We start from the raw sequence: 25,577 nt of genomic DNA, 5'->3' as shown, positions 1-25,577 counted from the left end.
CTCTCCTTTCTCCCTCCTTTTTCTGAAACAGAACAGCATTCACCACCCCTCCTGTTTCAGAAACATCCAGGAAGAAAGGGTTTTTATAATCTGATGTACTGAGGTGTGCCACTTGTGCCAATGCCTGTTTCGTGTGGGTGAATACCTCGTCAGCTTCTGTTGTCCATGAAAGGGTAGCAGCAAGGTTGTTTTGTCCTACCTCGGTCATCATATCCCTCAGGGGTTGATTTAATTCCACATAGTTTGGTACATGGTTCCTGCTATATCCGATAAGTCCTAAAAAAAACAACATTTGTTGAACTGTCTTGGGTTTACCATGTGAGAGTATGTTGGTTCTTTGCACTGCAGTGAGGGTTAGTGAGTTTGCAGAAATTAGCCTTCCCAGGAAGGTAACTGTTCTTCAACCCACTTGTGTTTTTTTTCCTTTTTAACTTTGCATCCAATATCTGCAAGTAAAAGGAGGAGTCACAGGTCCCTTTTAGGCAATCGTCTGCCGAGGGAGCAGCCAGCAGCAAGTCATCTACGTATTGTATACGTACGCACCCTTCTGGTAGTTGTAATATCTCCAGCTCTTTCTTGAGCGTCTGGCTGAATATTCCAGGGCTATCTTTATACTCTTGTGGCAGTCGGTTGTAAGTGTATTGGGTGCCGTTATAGGTAAATGCAAAAATGTCTTGTACAGATGGGTGCAGGGCAGGCAGAAAAATGCATTTCCCAAGTCAATCACGATGAAATATTTATGCTCAGGGTTAAGGTTTTGTAGTGCTATGTATGGGTCTGGCACTGGCACCTTCTCAGTCACGGTCTCATCATTTATTTACTTAGGTCATGTACCATGCGCCATCCTTTGGGGGTTTGCTCTGGAGGCTCAATATTTTAATTCAGCCAGGGAAATTAGTCTAAGTGAGTTTGAGTATTAGTTGTGAGCAAAAAAACCTCGCTATTTAGGGTTCCTTCCTCAGATAATATGGGGGGAGCCAGAAGGTAACTTCTATCTGGTGTCCCCAGATTCACACTATTTGAGTGACATGTGTATTCCCTCCCCGTCAAACAGTAGATTCCAAGCATGTGTTTGTTTCAATTTAAATCCCTCTTTAAGCAGCCAATTTTCCACTCACAAGTGAGCAGACAGTCATAAATTGGGATTATTTACCTCAACCACACTCTTCTTTTAGAATATTTTTATAATTCCTCCCACATTTCCCTTCACTACTTGTGGCCGGTCAGATTGTATGGAGTACACCCGAGCAACTGACACAATCTGTTGCAACCCTTGAGTTTGTTTAAACCGTTAGGTTACTGCTCTCTGGATTTATTGTGACAGAGACACCCCAAGTTTAAAACACACTGCTTAGTGAGCATTCACTCACTCTTCAACCGCAAACAACACAATGTCCCTACCAATTTAATCTATTTTAAGTGTGTTCAAGGAGACTGAAACTCAACATCCCGGCACTAAGTGGCACTCGTCAGACATTCCACCCATAATCCGGTCCTGGCTCCACTGTTCCAAACAGGCCTCCAAGGTCTTTGTCTCCATGAACCACTCTGCCCTTTAAGGCAGGCCTCCCAGGTCTTATAGTTACACTATTAATTTATTCCAGTAAAACTGGGCCTCCCTGAGGTCTTATAAAACATCACATAACACATAGCATTCATACAAATAATTTAATGTACTTATTCTTTCATATGTAACAATTTGCATTCTTATACATATAATGTAACGATTATTAGTTTACTGTATTCTTGATCATTTTTAAATGTAGTTACTTACAGGGGGCGGCATTGGTTGACAGCCACACTTAACTAAAATTCCATCTAAACTATGCAGATTTTGATTTAACAGGCTGTTCGCTGTTGAAGATGATGTAACAGTACATCCATCGAGAGTCAAATTATATTGTAGTGTAGAGTTTTTTGGTCCAATAATTAATACCTCTGTTTTGTCAGAATTGAGTAGAAGGAAATTTCTGGCCATCCAATCTTTTATTTCATTGATACACATTTTGAAGGAATATAAAGTTGTGTATCGTCGGTATAGCAGTGGAAACTTATTCCACGATTCCTGATTATATCTCCCAGGGGAAGCGTATACAAGGAGAAAAGAGGAGGCCCTAAAACTGATCCCTGTGGCACTCCATATTTTACTTTTGTTTGGTTTGACAATTCTTCACTTACGTAGACAAAGTGGTAGCGGTCTGCTAAATATGACCTAAACCATGCTAATGCAACTCCACAAATGCCAACATAATTCTCTAGCCTATTCAAGAGAATGTCGTGATCTATCGTGTCGAATGCAGTACTAAGATCTAAAAGCACTAGAAGAGAAATGCAGCCGCGATCAGATGATAAGAGCAAGTCGTTTGTAAATCTGATAAGTGCAGACTCTGTACTGTGATGAGGCCTATATCCTGACTGAAATTCTTCGTGTATATACTATTTCTCTGTAGAAATGAACATATTTGGAAGGATACTTCCTTTTCTAGTATTTTTGACATAAACGGGAGATTTGATATCAGTCTATAATTAGCCAGTTCTCCAGGATCAAGTTGTGGCTTCTTAATAAGCAGTTTGATAACTGCCATTTTAAAGTTTCTTAGGACATGTCCTAAGCATAGCGAGGAGTTAATAATATTAAGAAGTGGTTCTAAAATTACAGGAGATACCTCTTTTAAGAGCTTAGTTGGTATAGGATCTAACAAACATGTTGTGGCTTTTGATGTTTCAATAAGTTTTGTTAGCTCTTCATGACCTATGACAGAGAAGGATTGAAGTTGCACAGGAGCAAAATTATTTGACACTTTTTTCTGAGCTGCTATGACAGATGATTGCATAATTCCAATTTTATTTCTGATTATTTCAATTTTATCTGTAAAGAAATTCATGAAGTCATTACTCTTGTGCTGCGACGTAATATCTGGTTCTGTTGAGGCTTTATTCCTAACCAATCTAGCCACAGTAATGAATAAACATCTATGATTGTTGTGGCAATTTTCTATGAGTTTACTCAAATATGCTGACCTGGCTGCTTTTTGTGCCTGTCTGTAGCTACAGGCACTATCCTTCCTTGCACCACGAAATACTTCTAATTTTGTATTTTTCCACATGCGCTCCATTTTCCGAGCTGCTCTCTTGAGAGCATGAGTGTGATCATTGCACCATGGTACAGGGCTTATTTCTTTAATTTTCTTTAATCGAAGTGCGGCAACAATATCAAGAGTGCAAGAGAAGACTGTATTTATATTTTTTGTTATTTCATCAAGTTCTTCTGGGCTTTGAGTTTATTGAGTGCATGAGATAGATCTGGAAGATTATTAGTGAAGCTATCTTCTACCTGAACGATAACATGGTGTAGATTGAGTAACATTAGCTGATTGCAGCATACAAGAGACAAGGAAATGATCCGAGATGTCATCGCTCTGCTGCAGAATTTCGATATTATCAACATCAACTCCATATGACAGAATTAAATCTAGAGTATGATTATGGCGATGAGTTGGCCCTGTTACATTGTCATCCCAATATATCATTTTCATTATCTTTGTGAATGTTGAAGTTACCAACAATTAAAACTCTATCTACAGTAACTACAAGATCTGATACAAAATTAGCAAATTCACAAAGGAAATCAGAATTGTCACGATCCCTTGTTGTCTGCCCTGTGTTTCTCGTGTCACCTGTTATAAACTACAATTCCCACAATTCCCGGCCAGCATCTCAATCATTGTTCTCACCTGTTTGTCGTTTGATCATCACTCTCCCTGTGTATTTAAACCCTGTTTGTTCCCCAGTCCTTGTCGATCGTTGAATGTAGATGTTTGTTAACGTTACCTTTGCCCTCCGTGGATGTTTCCTCAACCTGTGTACCTCTTGGCTGTCTTTCGTGGTTTTGTTTTATTTTCCTATTGTGGACGTTTTATTTGTTCCAGTGTTTGTCTAGTTATTTTGCAAATAAACCGCATTTAGATCCTCACCCCCCGTCTGCCTTCTCCTGCCTTCATAACAAGAATAAGGCCCGGGTGATCTATACATTGTAGCAAGGACAAAAGACGACAGAACATTTTTATTTATATCTGACGGTGTCACATTAAGCATTATTAGTTCAAAAGACTTACATTTAAATCCTGTCCTCTGAGTAACACCAAAAACTTCACTGTAAATTGTAGCAACACCTCCTCCTCGACCCTTCAGACGTGTCTCATGTTTATAACAATAACCTGGGGGAGTAGATTCCTTTAAACGAATATATTCATCCGGTTTAAGCCAGGTTTCAGTCAAACAGGGCGCATCCAGTCTATGATCTGTAATCATTTCATTAACAATTAGTGCTTTGGTAGAAAGAGATCTAATGTTTAGTAGCCCTAATTTTATATGATGTGTATTTTTGTTTTGTTCAAGTTTGACCTTAATCAAATTTTTTCTGAATGATTTAGTGAGGGTACTGTGTTTGGTAGTTCGGGGAACAGACACAGTCTCTATGAGACATCTAGGAGATACTGTCTCTATGTGTTGTAGTTTATGTGACCTGTGTGAAGTCTCAAGGTAGCTAGCAGACGTATGGATTAACCAGTTTGTTTGCTTCCTGACCTGGACCCCAGTTAGTCAAAAACTGTAATTATTAAGCCAAATTACTAGAGAGGAGAGCGGCACCTTCCCTGGAGCGATAGAGTCCGTCTCTCTTTAGCAGGTCAGGTCTACCCCAAAAACTCTTCCAATTGTCTATAAATCCTATTTTATCCTTCAGACACCACTCAGACATCCAGCCATTCAGTGACACTAATCTATTATAAACCTCGTCACCACGAAAAGCAGGGAGGGGACCAGAGTCATTCTATTAATGAATCCACATAGTATGTAGTAAATTTGGTAAAAAATTGTAATGGTTGACATCACTAATTATATTGTGTTTGTTGCAGTGCACTCTCTGCTGAAGTCTGCTTTCAACACTGTGGCCATAGAGAAGGAGAAGATTAAACAGGTGTTGTTGGAACAGGAACAAACTGGCCAGTCAATTCAGCTTACGACTCTCCGCCGCTCCCTGTCACAGGTCAGCGCCGACCACCACAAAAAACAGTTGTCAAGTTACTGAGATCTGACTTTTTCACATACAGTGTTTATTTGATGAGAATTTATTTCATATGAACACATGACTTATATATTTTTTTGTTTTTAGCCACTTAAGAGTACAATAGTATTGTTCTGGAAGTACAATTCTCATAATTTTTTCTTTATAGAAAATTATTTTTAACTTTAGCGCATTAACCTTTCAAGATAGATTTACATGAACTGTAAGGTTACTAAGCAATGATATGCTTTTCTGCTGAACAAGAAGGCGGTAAGATTTCAAATTCATTTTAATAGCCAGATTCCATGTGAATTACTACACTACCATAATCCTATACACAGATCCATCCATCAGAGAAGTCGCTGTTACCATGGAAACAGAAATTTCAGCAAAAGAGCTCTGAAAAAAACAAACATATATGGTTCAGTGAAACCACCCACTCCCATGAAGTTGCAAATGACATAATTGATTCAGTCTCAAACTACTTAAAATATTTTTAGATATTTTAATGTTTTGCAATAAACAATTACGGGCAATTACAGCATTAGGGATGTGGCATCTGTTGTTAAAACATGAAATTTAACTTCACATATGAAGTAATCATTGCCATTTGTATGTACCGTAGAATCCAGTGGCGTGTGGTGGAATTTTCAAATGAGGATACAGAATGCTATCTCAGCATTGTTGTTTTTTTTTCAAGTCAAATATAGTTCCAGTTGACATTTAAATAGCTTTCAGGCATATGCATTGTTTTCTAATATTTTATTTTATTCATTTTTTTTTTTTAAAACAATACCTGCAAGAAAACAGCAACAAGAATATTTCATTTTTATAGTCATCTTATTTTTGGATAATCCATCATCTTCTCCTTGGTAAACAACACAGGGTTTGTGATGGCACAGATCTGTACCTTTTAAGAGCAATTGCTCACTAAAAAGCATGTCAGTCACATATCATTTCAGATTTCAAGTAATTATAAGTTAATTTTGATTTGGATGTGACCAAAAGTCTGTGTCAGTTAGTTGTTTTCTGTGCAAATATTTTCTCCACTTCCATCAGTTTGTCCCAGAAAGACTAGAATTAAATTATTGTCAAATCAACATGTGACGCATCGACGAATCTTGAATTGCATTAGGCGCACCCTTGCATCTCTAGATACAGACTTGACATGTTTTAGAATCCTAGCCCACATTCCTTCCTCCAATACCAAGTTTAAATCTGTCTCCCATAATCTCTTGAGAGAATTTAAAGCTCTGTCCCCCAGAATTTGAATTAGCAGGGAAAAATACACTGATGTCTCATGACCTTTTCCAAAAGCAGTAATCTGTTATTTTGGGCATACAGATATGTGTAAGACATCATTAGAGACTATAAAGGGTCTACTTTTATTTGTGTACACTCATAATAACAACAAAATCTTGTGTTTTTGTAAAATAAAGAAAATAAAAAGGGTGAGCTTTCAGCAGTCTCTGTGTTCACGAGCATATTTCAGAAACACGTCACAAAAATGAACTGAAACTCTGCGAATACTTATCACACAAACATGAAACATATGCCTAAAGAAAGCTTAAAATATCTACTTTTAAATAAAACAATTCAAATTTAAAACAAATACTCTCCTGCAATGTAATCTGTATGAAACAAAGCAATGTACAGTTTTTACCGGTTCATCTAATTATAGATAATGTGATCACACCCACCAGCAGAGCGCGCCATTCATGTGCTGAGATGATCAATGCAAATGGTGAACACCCCTGACTTTGTCTTAAAAATAACAAGTCCTTTCAAACGCGTAGAAAAATGAACGACAGCATGATACACAAGTGAGAAAACTCATGGATAGTGATGAAGAGTTAACATTTTCCTCAGAAGAAGAGCAGGACTCCGATGAACATTTTGGACGAGTAAGTCATTTAGTTTTCATTAGTTGACATGCTATTTTATATAAACATGTACATATTTTACTAGTGGGACTGTTTCCAGATTGCCAGCCAGGATTCAGAGTATTGAAATTTGAAATATGTCCTAATAGGCAAGTTTTAGTTACATTTAAATGCTGTTTCGGCTAATGCAGGTATTTAAATTGTATGCTGTATAATATAAATATGGTATGTAATATGATATACATAATATGAATGTTTAGATGATATTTTATCTAGTGTTTATGCTGTCTCATTAAATGAGTAAAATGCACTTTAAATATGCCCATATCAGAAAATCAGCATATTATAATGATTTCTGAAGGATCATGTGACAAATTGCATTTTACAATATATTCAAATAGAAAACTGTTCTTTTAAATTGTAAATATAGTTCAAAATATAACTATTTTTACTGTATTTTGGATCAAATAAATGCAGTCTTGGTGAGCAGAAGAGACTTCTTTTAAACAGTAGTGTAGGTCTAAAATTAAGTAAAGTCTTTAAGTAATGAAAATGTATAGTCGGATTACTTATTTTAACTTAAAACTTGATTTTGATCATGGTTGGCGAAAGTTTTCCATTCCTTAATGATTTCATATAACCTTCTAGCAAAAGTGTAGCCAATTCTGTAGCATAAGATCTAAAAACCTCAGTGGCAAATACATCTGGCCCTGGAGCGTTGCAAGGCCTTAATTATCCTGCCAAGCTTTTACAATGTTATCTCAGAATATTTTTTTTGTTCCGCTATCAGATAAGGAAGTTCTGATGGTTCCACAAAGTTTCTAATCTTCTCATCAGTAGACAAAGACATTCAACTATAGAGATCAATATAGAATTATTAATATCAATGGCTGAGGAAAATATTTTACCACCAGCAGATTTCATGAGGGAATGGTAGAAAAAGATTCTCTCTGTTTTATATATCTAGCCAGAAGTTTTCCTGCCTTCTCCGCTGACTCAAAGTATGACTGTCTTGCCCTGAATAGCCAAAACTCCACCTTCCGTGACAAAATAGTATTAAATCTGTATTTCAATTGGATCAATTTTCTGAGGCCATCAGATGACATTCGGCGCTTCAGCTCTGCCTCTTTTAATATTCTTTTCCAACTCCACGAGTTCTCATGCTTTGGATTTTTTGGTGAATGAGGCATACTGTATGATCTGTCCCCTAAGAACCACCTTAAGTGTCTCCCAAGCCACACCCACAGAGGATACTGAGGACCAGTTGGTCTCCATATAAACATTGATTTCAACATTTGTTGGAATTCAGGATTTTGCAAAAGGTTTAAAGCGGCATCTATATGATTTCCTTTTCTCCATAATGTGGCAAGGCCTCTAAACTCACCAGGGTGTGATCTGAGACTAAAATGTTTCCAATTGAGCAATCCACAACCGATTAAATGAGGGACTTAGATATATAAAAAAAAATATTCTAGAATATATCTTATGGACTGATGAAAAAACATTATAGTCCCTACCAAATGGGTCCAAAAATCTCCAAATATCTGTATGACCAAGAATTTTACACACTTTTGCTTCACTGAGTCCATCAAAAGATTAGTGTCCTCCCAATATTATATCATGAGGGGTGCAAGCGGCTTGCAACATCCCTTCAAGATCTATAAAAAAGCCCTGATCATCAATGTTAGGTGCATAAATATTAGCAAAAATAAGACTTTGCCCCTAAATTTCTGCTAAAGCAATAAGGATTCTTCCTAATTTATCTTTAATCTGTTTGAGACATTTGAATTGTAGATGCTTACTTATCAATGTAATGACTCTGCTGCTCTTACTTGAGCCAGCACTAAAGAAAACATGTCCACCCCTCATCTTCCCAAAATGTTCAGCTTCCTGCGGGGAAGATGCATGTCTTGAAGAAATGCTATATCATATTTCTTATGCTTAAGAGAAATAACCTTCCTTCTTTTTATGGGGTGCCTCAAGCCATTCACATTCCGTGTGGAGAGAGACAATCTGCCCATATTAACACTTGACATTTTGACATATGAGAAAAAAATTATTGCGTGTAAAAAGCTAAATAAAAAAAAAACAAATTCCAACATAAGTGCAACAATCAAACCCCTTCCCCAGAACCAATCAAACAGAAAAAAGAAAAATGTGCGCATTATCCCAGTGCAAGACCGCGCCAACTGGCGTCCATCCCCCTAAACTCAAACAGTCCATGTACGCCTACGAGAGCCCCCATGACAACTTTACCATCAGATTGTTCAAGTCTGGTGTTTCTATACAAATTTTGTGAGACAGAGTTACACAACAGAAGATAATCTATTAAACAGACTCCAGCCAGAATAGGCAGAATAAACAGAAAGAATGTGTAGATTAATTCACATAAATGTCCCAAAGGTGTGTTATTCCACAAATGTTGGGAACAAGATGTAGGGAAAGAATTTGGATACTACTACAAAATGGCCGACACCCGAAAGTCAAGTCAAGTCATTTTTATTTGTATAGTGCTATTCACAACACACATCGTTTCAAAACAACATTACAGAAAATTATGCATTAACAGAAAATGAAACTGTAATATCTGTAATGTCTAGGAGTCATCATTGTGAAGTTTGATAAAATGTGATTGTTAATCGTGTTTAAAAATAAGTAATTAAATAATTTTATTAATAACCCCAGTGAGCAAGCTGATGGCGACTGTGGCAAGGAACACAAAACTCCATAAGATGTAGATTAATGGAGAAAAATGATCTTGGGAGAAACCAGACTCACTGTGGGGGCCAGTTCCCGTCTGGTTAACATCATGAATATAATGTAAATATGACTTATGTATAGTTAAAGTCATGGTTTAAAATTATTAAACAAAGTAAGTGTTAAGGGTCAGTGTTTAAACATCTATTTTGTTTGAACTGTAAGATTAATGTCCAATGTCTTTGAAGTCCATCCTGGATTAACTGCAGAAGTTCACATAAATCCTGTCAGTCAGCGCAAGTAGAAATGCTCCAATAAAAATTCGTTTTCAACAACGAGCTGAAAGAAGCCGATCCATTTCTTTGTGCAACATGTGAACATGTAAGTGAGCATTTTTCTGTCACTGTTAATGTTTATTTCCCCACGAGCACCGAGGTAAATCAGACAATGTCACATTCAGACAGCTGCAGTGTACTTCGTATGTAGTACAAGCACTTATATGTTGCAATATGGGGGTTGTATTTTGAACTTTAGGTTACAATGTTGTGAATTTTGTGTTAAAATGTGTACCTCATATGACAAGTCATTTCATAATTACAAATGTAATATGACATATGGATAGGATAGGCTACATGGAATTTGTACATTTACAAAGGAAAAATGAGGTTAAATTGTGAACAAAACTCAATCAAAAATAAAATATATATTTTCACAAACTATATAGCCTATACAGTTAAGTGCAGAAGTTTGCATACTACTTTTATATACAAGGTTGGGAATACTTTTATTGGATGGATTAAGTTACTTTATAGACACCCGGTAGCGGCTGTACAAACAAATGGATTAATTTCAGATTATTTTACTCTGGATAGGGGCACACGACAGAGTTGCCCTCTTTTCCCATTATTGTTCTGTCTTGCTCTGGAACCATTAGTAGCTGTGATAAGAAAGGAAGATGATTTTCCAGGGGTAGTGGCGTGAGGTATGGCGCATACGTTTTTGCTTTATGCAGATTATATTTTATTATTCGTCTCTGACCCCACTAGATCAATGCCTTGCCTCCATAGAATTATTAATTATTAAAATTAAGTCTTTGGGATATAGAGTCAATTGGTCTACATCCAAAGATTTGGTACTGCCCAGTAGCGTCTTTCCAGACGAGTGCCTTCCACTGCTTCAGTATTTGGGAATTTTATTTCCAGCTAATTTGTATGATTTAGTTAGTTAATTTTGACCCCTTAATAAAAAGTGTTTTGAGCGATGTGGGCAGGTTGGCTTTTTTACTTTTATCATTGGGAAGTTTAATGTTATTAAAATTAATTGTATTCCAAAATTCAACTACCTGTTACAATCTCTCTCTGTAGATGTCCCAATCTCTTATTTCAAGCAATTTGATAGCATAGCAAAGTCTTTCATTTGGAATGGTAAATGTCCCAGATTACATATAAACCTGTTGATACGCACCCCCTTTTTGAGCACAAACCATGAAAATGACATACCTGAACTTAAATGGTTGATTTACTGGACCCTTTGGAGTATGGACACAGTTGTAGTATCTTTTGAAAGAAGACACTTTGGGCTTTAATTCCCAAGTTTCAGAATGAATATATGTTATTATTTTTTAAAGTTAGAGAATCTGAAGTTTATAGTAATGGAAATATTTGTGCTGAACATGTTTTTATAATCTAAAAAAACAATAATAAAAGTGCCAAGAACAACCAGAAATACAAAGTTCTCAAAGCCACAAGTCTAAAGAAGTTGTTTCAAATTTGAAGATGATCTAACAAAAAAAGAGGTTCCTGCAAGCTTTTTTCTCTGTAAAATCACTGCCGGTGTACAGAGTAAAATGAAGGCTCTGCCTTTCAAGACGGCACAAAATCTGATTCCACTGCTCTGCTATTATGAATAAAACTACGCTGCATTTTGTTTATGAGACTCTAATATATAAGATAATATACAGTTTTACAACATGAATGTGTAAGGATGACGTCGGCTGAGTGGATTCCATTTGCGGATATTTATTGGAAGTTTGAACAAACAATTCAAACAGTATTCCTTAAACATAATCAGGTCACAGGCTTGGGTCAAAACACTGAAAAATCGGTCCACAGTCAAACATATCCAAAACAGTAATCCAGAGATGTAAATCCAGTAAACGTACGCAATGGTCAAAAGGCAGAGAAACAAACGCTTGGTAAGGCAGATAACTTGCAATACTTCGCAAAGATAAACTATGAGCACATGGCTTACATACACAGTGAATGTTCAAACAGGAACTGATGTGGCAGGAACAGGAAGTGACAAAAGTTCAATATCCAGGTGAGGGCTCCCTCTGGTGGACGGGAGCCTGTTCAGATGTTACAGATTCCCTCCCTTTTAAACACCTCTAGGTGTTTCTCTCCTAGGACGACCTCTTGGTCTGGGGGCCGGGCGATCCGGATGGGCTTGATGAAAGTCTCTGATGAGTGATGGGTCCAAGATGTCCTTGGCTGGTATCCATGATCTTTCCTCTGGGCCGTATCCCTCCCAGTCCACACCTCCTGCGAGAATTGAGAATCTCCCAAACTAGGTAGGCAGGAGCTCCATCGATTTCAAGCGGTGGAGGGGGTCCCTCGTCAGTAGCCTCAGGACTCGGTGACCCATGGACCGGTTTCAGAAGGGACACATGGAAAGAAGGAGAGATACGATAAGTGGCAGGCAATTCCAAATGGTATGTGACAGGATTGACTTGACATAAGATCTTGAAGGGACCTACATACCTGGGACTTTTTCAGGCATAAGTCCCGAGTAGAAAGCCACACCCTTTGAACTGGTTGATACTCTGGATGCGGGCGTCGGTCAGCTTGGATCTTTTGAGATCGGATGGCTCGTTGAAGACGGACATGAGCACTGTTCCAGACTACCTCACTTCTTCTAAGCCAATCGTCCACGGTAGGCACTTCAGAAGGCTCCCCAGACCAAGGGAATAAGGGAGGTTGATATTCCAGGACACATTGAAAGGGGGGTTAGACCTGTAGAAGAGTGTGTGAGGGAGTTTTGGGCATATTCTGCCCATGGAAGGAAGATGCTCCACCTCTCCTGTTCCTTACTACAATACGACCGTAGATATCTACCGATCTCTTGATTGAGTCGCTCCACTTGTCCATTGGCCTGTGGAAGGTATCCAGAGTAGTTGACAGAAGGCTCTCCATACTCTTGAAGTGAACTGTAAACCTCGATCAGTGACAATATCATCAGGTAATCCATAGATTCGAAACACTTGATTGAACAGTAGTTTCCATGGCAGTGGGTATACCCTATAAGATGGCATGATTTAGAGAAGCGATCAATAGTGACCATGATAGTGGTGGATCCTTGAGAGTTCGGCAGATCAGTGACAAAGTCAATAGATAAATGGGACCAGGGTCGTTGAGGTATAGGTAGTGGTTCTAATAGTCCTGCAGGTAGTTGACGAGGTGTGCGGGATTGTGCACAAGTCAGACAGGAACTTACATAGTTATTGACATCTGTGGATAGTGTGGGCCACCAAAAAGAATTCCTGACTAAAGTGTTTGTACGGTTAATTCCAGGTTGTCAAGAGGCAAGTGAGGTGTGAACCCATTGAATTATTCTGTTGCGTAGACTGGAAGGAAAATACACTTTGCCAGTGGGACATTCGGGAGGGGAGGATTCCACTTGTTGACAGCATTGATTCTCCTCCATGATATCCCACCGGATGGGTGCGATGATGGAGGAAGGTAGAATTCTCTCCGGAATAATATTGGTCTCAACAGATTCATAGATAAGTGACGAAGCATAAGCTTTACTATTCTTACTTCCTGGACGATATGTGACTGTGAAATCGAACCGAGTGAAGAAGAGTGCCTATCTGGCCTGGCGAGGATTCAATCTCTTGGCTTCCTTGATATATTCCAGATTTTTGTGATCGGTGATGACTTGGAATGAGTGAAGAGCTCCTTCAAGACAGTGTCTCCACTCCTCTAGAGCAGCTTTGCTAGACAGTAACTCCTTATTACCGCTGTCGTAATTGCGCTCTGCTGATGTTAATTTCCGAGAGAAGAATGCACAGGGGTGTAGCTTGCCTGGGTTTCCATGACATTCGGAAAGGACAGCACCAATACCAGTATCTGAGGCGTCAACTTCTACGATGAAGGGAAGCTGAGGGTCGGGATGCTTGAGAATGTGAGCAGAGGTAAAACTGGACTTGAGTCTATTGAGGGTGGTTGATGCTGCCTCTGTCCATGCCAACCTCTTGGGTTTTCCTTTAAGAAGAGAGGTGATGGGTGCAGCAATGGTACTGTAGTTACAGATGAACCTACGGTAGAAATTAGCGAAGCCTAGAAATCGTTGTAGTTCCTTTACCGTGGAGGTTGTGGGCCATTCACTGACAGCTCTTTGTTGAGATCCATCTCTACTCCTAAGTGGCCAATATTATATCCCAAGAATGTGGTGGAAAGGACATGAAATTCACACTTATCTGCTTTGACAAAAAGATTGTTTTGGAGTAGACGTGACAAGACATTTCTTACTTGGTAAACATGTTCCTCCATAGATCGTGAATAACCTAGGATGTCGTCTATGTAGACTATCACATATTGATTCAAGAGGTCCTTGAAGACTCCATTGATGAAAGATTGGAAGACGGAAGGTGAGTTGGATAATCAGTATGGCATTACCAAGTATTTGTAGTGCCCCCTGGTGGTGAGAAAGTCTGTCTTCCATTCATCACCTTCTCTTATTCTGATGAGGTTGTAAGAAGGAATCAGTGGAAGTGGATGGCAGTTTTTGACAGTAATTGGGTTGAGTGCACGATAATCAATACAAGGTCTTAAGCCACCATCTTTCTTGCCAACAAAGCAGCTGGAGAATAAATAATAGTAATTAGCTGGTCTAATAAATCCATAAGATAGATTCTCGTCAATTTACTCCTCCATGGCCTTGGTCTCTGGGATGGACAATGGATAAACACGGCTCTTGGGTGGAGAAGTGTTAGGAAGAAGGTCGATGGCACAATCGCATGATCGATGCGATTGTGACCTCCGCCAAGTCAGTATACACATTGGGGACATTGTTTGGCAATGAAGGAGGTTCCTTGGCAAGGTGAGTTGTGCAGACCGTAAACTTAGGTGGTAGTTCCAGACAGTGGAGAAGACAATGAAGAGACCAACAAATTAAGTCTTATTTTATCATGAACGGATAACCAGGGATATCCGAGAATCACTGCATTTCGTGGTGAAGAAAAGATGTACAGAGTGATCTCCTTAATGTGAAGCAGACCAACTTGGAGTTTTATAGGAAGAGTTTGATGAGTAATGTGACCTTTCCCGATGGGACCATCATCGACAGCTGTTACTGTGACAGGTGGTTCACACTTGGTTTTGCGAATGTTCAATTGATTCACTAAGTCTTGATGTATTACATTGGCAGACGCTCTAGAGTCTATAAACGCCAAAAAATTATATTGGTAATTAATTATTTTGGTTAGCTATGGGCAAAGTGATGGATAGTGACAAGCCTTGACTGATAGTTAGAGGGTTAAAGATGTGACTCACTCGATAACGTTGTGAAGATGTGGTAGGAGGTTTGACGGGGCAGTTGGAACAGCGATGACCTGGTTCACCACAGTAGAAGCAGAGGTTATGGAGCAATCGTCTTCTGCATTCATCTGGAGACAACCAAGTTTGTCCTATTTGGATAGTCTCTGCAGGTTGCTGTTGACTTGGTGTTGGGACAGAGTTTGTAGATACATGACATGGCCAGGAGGTGTTGAAACATGGTTGAGATAGTAAGAGATTGTCTAGTTTGATAGCAAGGGTAACATACTGAGAGAAACCAAGGAAGTCATCTCTGCAAACTAATTCTACCTGGAGTTTGGCAGACAAACTAGAATGGAAGATGTGATTCAACGCGATGTCATTAAATCCGCTTTGTGCTGCAAGAGTGCGAAACTGTATTGCATGGTCGGAAGCAGACTTATTGCCTTGATGTAACTGAGTGAGCGGAGTAGCTGCATCCATGCCTCCCGCAGGGTATTGAAAAACATCTCAAATTAATGTAGTGAAATGACTGTAAGATTGTTGAATATGTGCATCTTGATCCCAAACAGCCATAGCCCACTCTAATGCCCTCCCAGTTAGTAAGGTCATGATAAAGGAGCATTTCAGCTTATCTTGGTTAAACACCTCAGGTTGGTTTGAAAAGTAAATCGAACAATGTTGCAGGAAACCAGTACAGTTATCAGGAGCGCCATCAAACTTATCGGGAAGAGCAAATCTTACCGGATCATGGCGTGGTGCTGTAAGAGACCGAATATATTGAGTTAGTTGGTGGCTTGTAGTGTTAGTAGCTGGTGTTGAAAACCATTGAGCACCCCATTCTGATATCCGATGGTTGAAAGATATTGAGAAACATCCGCTGGATCAGAGTTGGGCGAAGTATTCTGTAAGGATGACGTCAGCTGAGCGGATTCCATTTGCAGATATTTATTGGAAGGTTGGTCAACAATTCAAACAGTATTCCTTAAACGTAATCAGGTCAAAGGCTTGGGTCAAAACACTGAAAAACAGTCAAACATATCCAAAATAGTAATCCAGAGAGTTAAATCCAGTAAACGTACGCAATGGTCATAACAATAGTCAAAAGGCAGATAACTGGCAATACTTCACAAAGATAAACTATGAGCACATGGCTTATATACACAGTGAATGTTCAAACAGGAACTGATGTGGCAGGAACAGGAAGTGACAAAAGTTCAATATGCTGGTGAGGGCTCCCTCTGGTGGACGGGAGTCTGTTCAGCTGTTACAGAATGCTGCTTAGATTGCATAGTTTGTTGAAGAATGACCATGAAGGGTAATTCTTTCAAGGAAGATCTCATGTAAACAATGGAGAATATATCAATATTTATCAGATTAAATATTGACAAAAATTGTTATTGCATGTTTGTCAATGAACGTTTGTCATGGACAATTGACCCAAGTGTGGCGAATTGAATTCATCTGGTGATCGCATTTTCAGAACAAAGGTATGAAGACCTGTTTTGATATTGCATGTTTTCATTTGTACTCCTGGCACAAATAACTCAATTGCTGTTTCTGGAGCATTGCTATCGTGAAACAGAGATAGGATATCAATGTTGAACCCTTAGACTTTTGACAAGATGTATAATTTGTTAACATTCATTACATTTATAGATGGTAAATTACATATTAAATGTAAGCAGAGTGACGTCACCACCACATATGGGGAAATGTGTATCAACAGGTTAATAAATTACATCGGCCGATTGACAAAGGTGGGCTAGGCCTACCCAAGATTTTATTTTATTATTATGCATTCAGTCTCAGACATTTGTCTCATTGGTCGCTTCCACCTTAGAGAGCCCCTCCCTGGTTTTGTATTGAACAGGAAGTTCTTACCCCTATTTCTATCAAACTAATCGGAGAAGTTATGTTAAACCCCTTTATCTCGCATTTGCTCACAGTATGGACAAAAGTGTCCAGTGTGTTTAATTCTTACATTTATTTAAATGTCTCAAGCATATGGCTGAATCCAAAATGATGTATGAATAAGTCCCCTTTCTGCTAGTCTGAGTGGATTGTGAGGGAGGTTAATACGCTCGGTGACATATATGAGAGTGGAGAGTTGAGATCCTTTGAAAATTTGGGTCATCATTTTTGTTACGAATTGCAGACAACGAAGGCAGACGAAGGTTGAGGATCCAAATGCAGCTTTCTTTATTATAAACAAAACACAAAGGAAAACCCTCAATGGGGAAATAAACATGAACAGAGAACTAGGGCAGGGAACACAGACCAGGCTAACTACATTAACAAACATTCACAAACATTCAACGATAGACAAGGACTGAACCAAAAACCGGGGTATAAATACATGAACAAGGGACAAAGGGGCCAATGAACAGACAGAACTCAAAACAAGATAACAAGATGATAACTGAAGCAAATGGCAAACTAATGAGGACAGGTGAAAACAATGACAGAAAACATGAACGCTAACAAGACTGTGGAGCTACAAAAGGGACAACAGTGAAAACTATGGAATAACAAAAGAGACAAAAATGGAAACAAAGGGGCAACGGTAAAACAAGACAAGGTCATACATAACATAGCCCCCCCCCAAGGATCGGATCCCAGACGATCCTAAAAGAAAAATACCAAAAGACAAAAAGGAACCCACAGAAAACAAAATGATGGCACCGGGGGCACAGAGGGCAGGCAGGAAGTCCAATGGAGCACAGAGGGCAGGCAGGAAGTCCAAGGTGGCACAGAGGGGCAGACAGGCAGTCCAGGGGGCAACGAGGGGCAGACAGGCAGTCCAGGGGGGCACAGAGGGCAGGCAGGAAGTCCAATGGGGCACAGAGGGCAGGCAGGAAGTCCTGGGGGGCACAAAGGGCAAGGACAGGTTCAGGTGGTCTGGGAGCTGGCCACAGGGCAAGGATAGGTTCAGGAGGCCTGGGAGCTGGCTACAGGGCAAGGATAGGTTCAGGAGGCCTGGGAGCTGGCCACAGGGCAAGGATAGGTTCGGGGAACCAGGGAGGAGGCCACTGGACAGGAACAGGGTCAGGGGGCCTGGGAAGAGGCCACAGGACAGGGGCCGGGTCAGGAGGCCTGGGAGGAGGCCACAGGACAGGAACTGGTTCAGGGGGCCCGGGAGGAGGCCACAGGACAGGGGTCGGGTCAGGGGGTCTGGGAGGAGGCCCTAGAGGCGGTGACCTGGAAGGCTCGGGAGGCGGAGCTGTAGGAGGCTCGGGAGGCTCTGAGGGCGGAGCCGTAGGAGGCTCGGGAGGCTCTGAGGGTGGAGCCGTAGGAGGCTCGTGAGGCAGAGCTTTAGGAGGCTCTGGAGGCTCAGAGGCCTCAGGGGGCGGAGCCGTGGGAGGCTCAGGAGGCAGAACTGAGGGAGGCTCAGGAGGCAAAGCCCTGGAAGGCTCTGGAGGCAGAGCCGAGGGAGGTGGCGCCATAGGAGGCTTTAGAGTCTCTGGGAGCAGAGCCGTAGGAGGCTAGGGAGGCGGAGCCGTAGGAGGCTCGAGAGGCTGAGCCGTAGGAGGCTCGGGAGGCGGAGCTGTAGGAGGCTCGAGAAGCTTGAAAGGAGGAGCCCTGGGAAGCTCGAGAAGCTTGAGAGGAGGAGCCCTGGAAGACTCAGGAGGCGGAGCTCTGGGAGGCTCGAGAGGAGCCCTGGAAGACTCGGTAGGTGAAGCTCTGGAAAGCTCGGAAGGCGGAGCTCTGGAAAGCTCGGGAGGCTCAGAAGACGCTGACTCTTGGACGGGCACGACCACTGGCGCTGGCTTTTGGACGGTCATGGCTACTGGCACTGGCTCTTGGACGGTCATGGCTACTGGCACTGGCTCTTGGATGGTCGAGGCTACAGGCGCTGGGTCAGGGACGGTCGAGGCTACAGGCGCTGGCTCAGGGACGGTCGAGGGCTCAGGGACGGTCGAGGCTACAGGCGCTGGCTCAGGGACGGTCGAGGCTACAAGCGCTGGCTCAGGGATGGTCGAGGCTACAGGTGCTGGCTCACTGACCTCTGAGGCGACAGGCACTGGCTCACTGACTTCTGAGGCGACAGGCACTGGCTGGGTGAACGTGGTATGCGCTGGCTTGGGTTCGCTGACCGTGGCTGACGAGGGCTCTGGCTCGCAGACCGGGGCAGGCGAGGGCTCTGGCTCGCTGACCGTAGCTGACGAGGGCTCTGGCTCGCAGACCGGGGCAGGCTCTGGCTCTGGCTCGCTGACCGGGGCAGGCGTGGGCCGGAAGGCGGAAGCCCGTCTTCTCTCCCTCCTCCTGGCAGATGAAGAGGGTCGCGCTGGCTCACTGACCTCTGAGGCGACAGGCATTGGTTCACTGACATCTGGGACGACAGGCACTGGTTCACTGACATCTGGGACGACAGGCACTGGTTCACTGACATCGGAGGCTACAGGCACTGGTTCACTGACATCGGAGGCTACAGGCACTGGTTCACTGACATCGGAGGCTACAGGCTCACTCACCGTGACATGCGTGGGCTCTGGCTCGCTCACAGTGATATGTGTGGGCTCTGGCTCGCTCACAGTGATATGCGTGGGCACTGGTTCGCTCACAGTGATATGCGTGGGTACTGGTTCGCTCACCGTGATCGGCGTGAGCCGGGAGGCGAAAGCCTGTCTTCTCCTCCTCCTCCGGGCAGACGAAGTGGACCGTACTGGCTCGCTGGCCGTGGCAGGCATGAAGGGACGAACCACGGGCGAATGGAGTACCAACACTGTGGGAGGAGTGGCAGGGCTCTCCTCGATGACATCCACAGTGTATGGTGAAGCGCAGACCAGCAGAGTCTCCTCAATGAAGTCTTGGAGCGTCCAGCCGTGCGTCGTCGGTGGCAACCGTTCCTGGAGCGCACAACTCAGGTTGGCCTGAAAAAACGCCACCAGGTCGGAGTCAGGGAAGTCAGTGGCACCCGCAATTGCGAGGAAATCGCGGGTGTAGTCCTCCACCGGACGGTTTCCCTGCATGAGGCTAAGCAGTTTGCAGCTTGCTCGTAACACCGCTGGATCCATGTTTATGGGTCTATCGTTCTGTTACAAATTGCAGACAATGAAGGCAGACGAAGTTTGAGGATCCAAATGCAGCTTTCTTTATTATAAACAAAACACAAAGGAAAACCCTCAATGGGGAAATAAACATGAACAGAGAACTAGGGCAGGGAACACAGACCAGGCTAACTACATTAACAAACATTCACAAACATTCAACGATAGACAAGGACTGAACCAAAAACCGGGGTATAAATACATGAACATGGGACAAAGGGGGCCAATGAACAAACAGAACTCAAAACAAGATAACAAGATGATAACAGAAGCAAATGGCAAACTAATGAGGACAGGTGAAAACAATGACAGAAAACACGAACACTAACAAGACTGTGGAGCTACAAAAGGGACAACAGTGAAAACTATGGAATAACAAAAGGGACAAAAATGGAAAACAAAGGCGCAACGGTAAAACGACAAGGTCATACATAACAATTTTGTGATTTCACAGATCTCAGTTCTTTAGGTATTTACAGCTGCGCCACCTGCTCTGTAATATTGTTGGGAGTAGCATACACATCCCTAAAGTGGCAGAGACTCTGGGAGAGTTGAATACTGCTTTTGGAAAAGGTCATGAGACATTAGTGTATTACTCCCTGCTAATTCAGAGTCTGGGGGACGGAGCTTTAACTTCTATCAAGAGAATTTGCTCACCTGAATTTTTGCGGAGGCATTGCCTGCCTTGCCTACTCAGAGAAATTGCTACTGGTAAGAGTCATAAGCCTTTACAGATGTCAGAAAATTCTCAGTGTAGATATTTTTTTCTGTTTAGACAGGAAAATGAACTTCTGTTATTGAGATCTATGGTAAGTAGAGTAGCTCTTCCACATGAGCACGATTCGGTAGGCCACGATTATAAACGTCATGGTTACTGTTGTAACCTCTGTTCCCCGAGGGAAGGAACGAGACGTTGTGTCAAATGAAGTGGCACAAGGGGTCTTCCTGGGATGCCAACCGTACCTCTAAACCTGAGAATAGGCCAATATCAAGTTGGCAGACAGAATTTGCATGCCCCTCCCCGAACATACGGGTATAAAGGGAAGCGGGGTAGCGAGTGCAAGTCAGGATTTTGCACTGAGGAGCCGAAAATAAGGTATGGCCGTTTACAGTGGTAGGTCTAGTGCTGTTGCAGGAGGGACACAACGTCTCGTTCCTTCCCTCGGGGAATGGAGGTTACATGACGTTCCCCGTCTGTCACTCACTCGATGTTGTGTCGAATGAAGTGACAACGGGTCCCATATAAAAACGCCACACACAGACCGTGTTACGTGAACTGCCGAGACAGGTGCAAGCAGGCTACTGCGTGCTAGAGGCAACTGTGTCGGCTGCACGTAGCCCTCCCCAACACACCCAAAGAGGTGTCACATACAGACCTTAGGTTCCCCGCACCCCTAAGGGGGGGAACAGGTGCTACATGAAGACGTCCTCTTCTGCCCTGTAAAATCTACCCAGATCAGTTCCAAGTGGAGGGAGCCCTAGCACTTGAAATGGTCTCGATAACCTCAAGAGAAAACCCTGTGAACCTCATTCAGTACCCTTAGGGGCCAGACATGAAAGGTTTCACAATTCGGGCCAAGGATGAGAAGGTCCTCCCTGTTCAGAATCGCCCAAGGTGAGCCGTCGAGGAGAGGAATTAACTCCGAGAAACATATCCTGTTCGGCCAGCGCAGCGCCATTAATAGGAGGCAAGACCCTTGCTGGTGAACATTGCCAAGACTCCCGGGAGCAGAGAAACCGGGGAAAGAAACGCATACAGACGCATTCTGGGTCTTAACGTCCAGACCTAAGGGGGCTGGGTGATTTCAGGGAGAAGTAGAGGAGACATTGCGCTATTCGTAGAGGTGAAGAGGTCCTCTTCTGCCCTAAGATCTCACCCAAACTTGTTCCAAGTGGAAAAAGCCCGGCATTTAAAAAGGTCTCTATAACCTCAGGAGAGAGCCCTGTGTCCCTCAGTTGGTACCCTTAGGGGCCAAACATGAAAGATTCCACAATTTGGGGCAGGAATGAAATATTGCCCTGTGCCTGAGATAGAAGATCCTTCTTAAGGAGAACCCAACGTGTCAGAAATACAGCTGACAAGAACGTGGGTCTCCTTGATGATTTATGTAAGAGGCTACCGCTGTATTGTCCACCCACACCAAGACATGGCAGCCTCAGGAGGAGGTATTTCAGGGCCAGAAATACAGCCATCAACCCGAGACAGTGACTGTGACAACCGAGCTGATGACCCTCCTATCCCCTTAAGCTGGACGACCACTTAAGGCCACTACCCCGCCCATCAGGGAGGCGTCTGTCGTTAGCAGCCTGCGACAACAAGACGCACCTAGAGTGGGACCCAAGGCAGAAAACCGGGGTCTGAACCACATAGAAAGGGAACGAAGCCTGAGGCGCGTAACCCTATTTAGCCTAGGGGTTTTGGCCCTTGGAAGAAATCCCCTGGCTTTTGGCCACAACAAAAACGGTCTCATGAGCAGAAGGTCCAGAGGGATCACCGTGGATGCGTTTGCCCTGAGACCTAGAAATCGTTGATACTGATAACAGTGCAACCTTGACCTAGCCTGACTTTGCTCAGGGTGATCTGAATGGACTCAATACTAGCAGGAGACAGTTGTGCCCGCATTGTGATTGAACTCCATACGATGCCCCCGATAGACAGTGTTCTGAGTGGGAGAGAGGACGCTTTTCTTGGTGTTGAGCCTCAACCCCAGAGAAACAGATGAGCTAAGACGATGTCCCTGTGCTGAACTGCCAGTTCCTGGAACTGCGCTAGGATCAGCCAGTCATCTACATAATTCAGAATGCAGATGCCCCGGAGTCGCAAGGAGCCAGTGCTACATCATGCATTGTGAATGTGCGGGTAAAAAGGGCTAGGCTGAGTGAAAGAACCTGACCCTGGAAGACTTCGCCCCTGAAGTGAACCTCAGGAACTTTCCATGTTGTGGCAGAACTTCTAAATGAAGTATAGAAGTGTGTCATAAGATCGATGGTGACCAGCCAAACGAGTTGTAGGGCTTGAGACAGGACCGTCTTGACAGGCATCATCTTGGACTTGAACACCCACAGGTAGTTCAAGCTTTAAGATCTAAGCCAGACGCCACCCCTCACCCTCCATGGGAAACGGGAAGTATTAAGTGTAATAACCTAACTCTCTCTCTGGAAGGGGAACACATACCATGGCCCCTTTAACCAGGAGATTGAGTTTTTTGTTTCTACAAAAAAAGAAATCCGGTTTATGGTAGTGAGAACACGCCGTTGAAACACAGAAAAGCGGCGAGTGAATAAAATCCTGACGCCCTCATAAGACCCACAGAAAAGAATATATCCGGCAGAAGTTTCCACGCTGTCAGGATCTCTGAGATGGGTATTATATTTTAACACTTCCTGTTGAGGGGTTGTCAGGTGTTTCGCGTCCTGAATAAAATGCAGGAACAGCGAAAACACCCAATTTTGACGGAAGCCTCTGCAACCCGAAACACCAAGAGGTGGCGGGAATGGAGGGGCTTCGAGGGGGTACCGGGAGGTGTGAAGTGAAGCACGCACCTCGTCTCGAGGGGAGCTACCCCCTAATCTAGGCGCAAGACCGTCAGGGTTTTATCTTGGGTCTTGCTTCGGGGGCTGGCGAGGGCGGCGAGACTGTCCCCAATCCCTGGGAGGAGGAGCACGACTCGCCACGCTTTGCTTTTGAGCCTCCCTTCAGTCAGGACCGAGGCGGGTCTGAGGCTTGCTCGTCAAGCGCAGAACCCACACTCAGGTCGTCCAGGAGGTCAGCCTGGTATGCCTGTAAAACAGCTTAGTGTGCAGAGCAGCACCAGCCTGACCTGCTGCTTGATAAGCCCTTCCCACTAAAGTGGAGGTTGTCCTACAAGGCTTTGAGGGGAGAGAGGGCTTCTTAAGTGACGATGCCGAGCCCGGCGAGAGATCACTGAATACCCCCGTGCCTCAGCACACACGACAGTCGAATATAATGACGTCGAGGGTATGTGAACACGGGAAGAATATATATATATATATATATATATATATATATATATATATATATATATATATATATATATATATATATATATTTTTTTTTTTTTTTGGGGGGTTCTCCATGAGCGAAAAAGCTCTTCATGGAGGTTATCAAAGAAGGGAAGGGACCCATGAGGCGTTCCCTTTCTTCGACTGGAAGATAAAATCTATCCCCTAATTTGGAGGGTTTGGGGGTCTCTTTTTCACGTGGCCAGTCCAATCTGGCAACCGCACGAGTAACAACATCGAGCAATTCCTCCGTAGATTTTCTATCGCGGACGGAAAGCTCGGAGGCGGGAAGAGAATCGCGATCCACCTCATGATCCGAAGAAGCATCGGAACGCGCTTCGAGATCATGTGAAGGAGCAGCTGGGTTTGGGGAGAAAGTGAGAGAAAGGGATAGACCCGTCTCTTGCTCCTCAGCCAAATCCATGCAAGAGCCCCACGAACTATCTTTTTTTTTTTTTTCGTGAGTGCTGACTCCCGGAAGCAAGCGAGGCGAGCACGACGCACTCTGCCTGTTAAAGCAAATCGCAGTGCTCGCACCCGCCCTGCTGCAACGCGAGAGCAGCGTGCTCTTACCCCCAAACAAACAGAGCAAAAACTGATGTGTGTCGTCTTCAGCTATAGAGCGAGAAGAGGGGAACACGCACCGTTGGAGGCTTTCAGTCAGTCTCTCTTTTTTTTTCTTTCTTGTTTTAGAAATATATATGTATAATATTTTCTAAACAGAAGAGAAAAGAGAACAACGTTCACTGCACACTGCCTAACTGATTCTAACTTCTAACAGAGGAAAGAAAGTTTTGACAGGGTTTGTGAAACACACAGAAACAGAATCGCTCTGAAAAAAGAGTTTCTGACGACACCTGGTGACGTATCCATTTATAGCCTGGCCACAGGTGCATCTAATGATTACATCAGCCAAGGCTATAAATTCCAGTCAATGTTCATTGACGTGTTACACACACTATTTCAGCTCGGTTCACAGCTAGAGTTGTTCCCCGTAGCGCTTAGCAGCGCAGCATCAAAGTTAAGCTTTTTGTAAAGGGAACACATGTGTTATGTGAATTACATGATTGGATTAACCTATCCTATCACAATCCCCTATCAATAGATGTCCAGTTAGTGAACTGATTGATGAGTCAGTTCGGAAGTGCACACAATTGCGTCTGGAAAATGTCAAGGAAGCATGCATATACATTTAATGAGGAACTTCAAAAGATTTCAAATTTCTATAAAAAGTCACAGTCAGAGCCTAGTAAAGTGAAGTGTGAGATTTGTGGAGCTTGCTTTTCCATCGCCCATGGAGGCCATGCTGACTTGGTGCAGCATG

General features: G+C 42.9%; 1 protein-coding gene across 3 annotated transcripts in view; it reads left to right on the top strand.

Moving 5' to 3' along the window:
• osbpl6 (oxysterol binding protein-like 6) overlaps positions 1–25,577 on the top strand; it is a 222,849-nt gene that overhangs the window by 144,141 nt on the left and 53,131 nt on the right. For all 3 annotated transcript variants that reach the window (XM_052148735.1, XM_052148734.1, XM_052148736.1), the window contains one exon: positions 4,917–5,047. In XM_052148735.1, the coding sequence (XP_052004695.1) occupies positions 4,917–5,047 (131 nt within the window). The remainder of the gene's footprint in view (positions 1–4,916; positions 5,048–25,577) is intronic.

This window comes from Xyrauchen texanus, chromosome 18 (assembly GCF_025860055.1).
Source record: "Xyrauchen texanus isolate HMW12.3.18 chromosome 18, RBS_HiC_50CHRs, whole genome shotgun sequence".
Taxonomy (NCBI): Eukaryota; Metazoa; Chordata; class Actinopteri; order Cypriniformes; family Catostomidae; genus Xyrauchen; species Xyrauchen texanus.
The sequence above is the reverse complement of the archived record's forward strand: the minus strand, read 5'-3'. Positions and strand labels throughout refer to the sequence as shown.